Source organism: Cinclus cinclus, chromosome 12, assembly GCF_963662255.1.
Source record: "Cinclus cinclus chromosome 12, bCinCin1.1, whole genome shotgun sequence".
NCBI lineage: Eukaryota > Metazoa > Chordata > Aves > Passeriformes > Cinclidae > Cinclus > Cinclus cinclus.
Window position 1 is genome coordinate 15,700,755 of NC_085057.1, and position 1,386 is coordinate 15,702,140.

General features: G+C 67.0%; 1 protein-coding gene across 1 annotated transcript; it reads right to left on the bottom strand.

The window, feature by feature from the left end:
- Positions 1 to 304: 304 nt before the first annotated feature.
- On the bottom strand, positions 305 to 1,156 carry LOC134048672 (basic proline-rich protein-like). Its single transcript, XM_062500597.1, has one exon. It carries the CDS (start codon positions 1,154 to 1,156, stop codon positions 305 to 307), a length of 852 nt encoding a protein of 283 aa, XP_062356581.1.
- Positions 1,157 to 1,386: the final 230 nt, after the last annotated feature.

Below are 1,386 nucleotides of genomic sequence, written 5' to 3' on the forward strand. Positions count from 1 at the left end.
ACGGCACTGACCACAGGGCCACGGGGCTCGGCCCCGTTATCAATCAACATCCGCTGCTTCTAAGCCACTAAAGAATATTTTAACTAAAAGCGCAGTAAAGGCTGAGGGCACTTGAACACAGGTCCCCGCCGGGGAGGGGCTCACTCCAAGCTCCGGCACCTCAAACCCCGGTACTTCGCCGTGTCCGGGTGACCAGCGGACTAACACCTCCCAAACCCCAACCACCACAAGAGCGCTGCCGCGGTCGCGGCCCCTCCCTCAGCAGGGCACCGAGCCCAGGTGCGGAGCGGAGCTGAGCTGAGCCTCAGGCGGGGCCCAGCGCTGAGGGCTTGGCTGTTCCCACACGCGGCCACCGCCAAGGGAGCGGGCAGACGGGACAGCAGGGAGGAGAAGGAGCCGCTGGGAGCCCTGGCAGGGACAGCCAGCGCCTGGCACCGCACCTCCAGGGCGGGGCAGGGCAGGAGGAGCAGCAGAGCAGGAGCAGGTGAGCATGGCCGCAGCTGCGCCCGGGGGCGGAGCGGAGCGCGGGGCGGGGAGCGCCGGGCTGTGCCGTGCCGGGCACACACTGCTCCGTCCCGCCCCTCCGCCCGCACTCCTTCGCTCTCGCTCTCTGTTTCCCGGGACAGCGACCGAAACTCGGTGGCGGCCGCGGCTCCCGACGGCTCCTCGGACGCGGTGAGTGTCCGTACCTGCCCCCGGCGCGGCGCTGCCGCCGCCCGGCAGTTCCTGCCCCGCGTGGGATGAAGGAGGAAGCGAGACGAGCTCCGGCTCCCTCTGGCCCGCCCGGCTTCCGCGGGGCGCCCGGCGGGCAGGGCGACAGAGAGGGAGACTGAGGGTCCCCGGGGCTCAGCCGTGCCCTGGGCAGCGCCTCAGCGCCGGGGTGGGGCGAGAGGCGGCGGGGCTGTGCCCCCGGCCCGGGGCTGCCTCCTCCGGAGCCTCCATGTTGGGCTGCAGGGAGGGGGCACAGCCCCGGGCCGCCCGAGCGCCCCTCGCGTGCTGCGGGCGGGACCGGCGGCTCCGGAGCGGGGAGAGGCTGAGGGGGCGGCAGCAGAGAGAGCGCTGTGCCCCCTGCGAGGAAGCGGCGAGATCCCTGGGGTCTGTCCCTGACAGAAACATGGGAGGTTCCTCCCGGCAGAAATTCCAACTTTGATACCATCAACTTTTTTTTTTTTCCCCAGCTAGCCGGCCCGACTCTCTGTTTCGGTCTACGTGCCACAGAGAGTTTGAACAGATGAAATACACAGTCTTTTAAATGGTCAGGTTTCCAGCTGAATGGCGACAGACAGTAGGAAATGAAGGAGCGGGAAGGAATGCCTGATGCTTTTGTGTATTTACATGCCAGGCGTGCATCTATTAAAAAACAATTTTCAGTTCATCGCTAGAGAA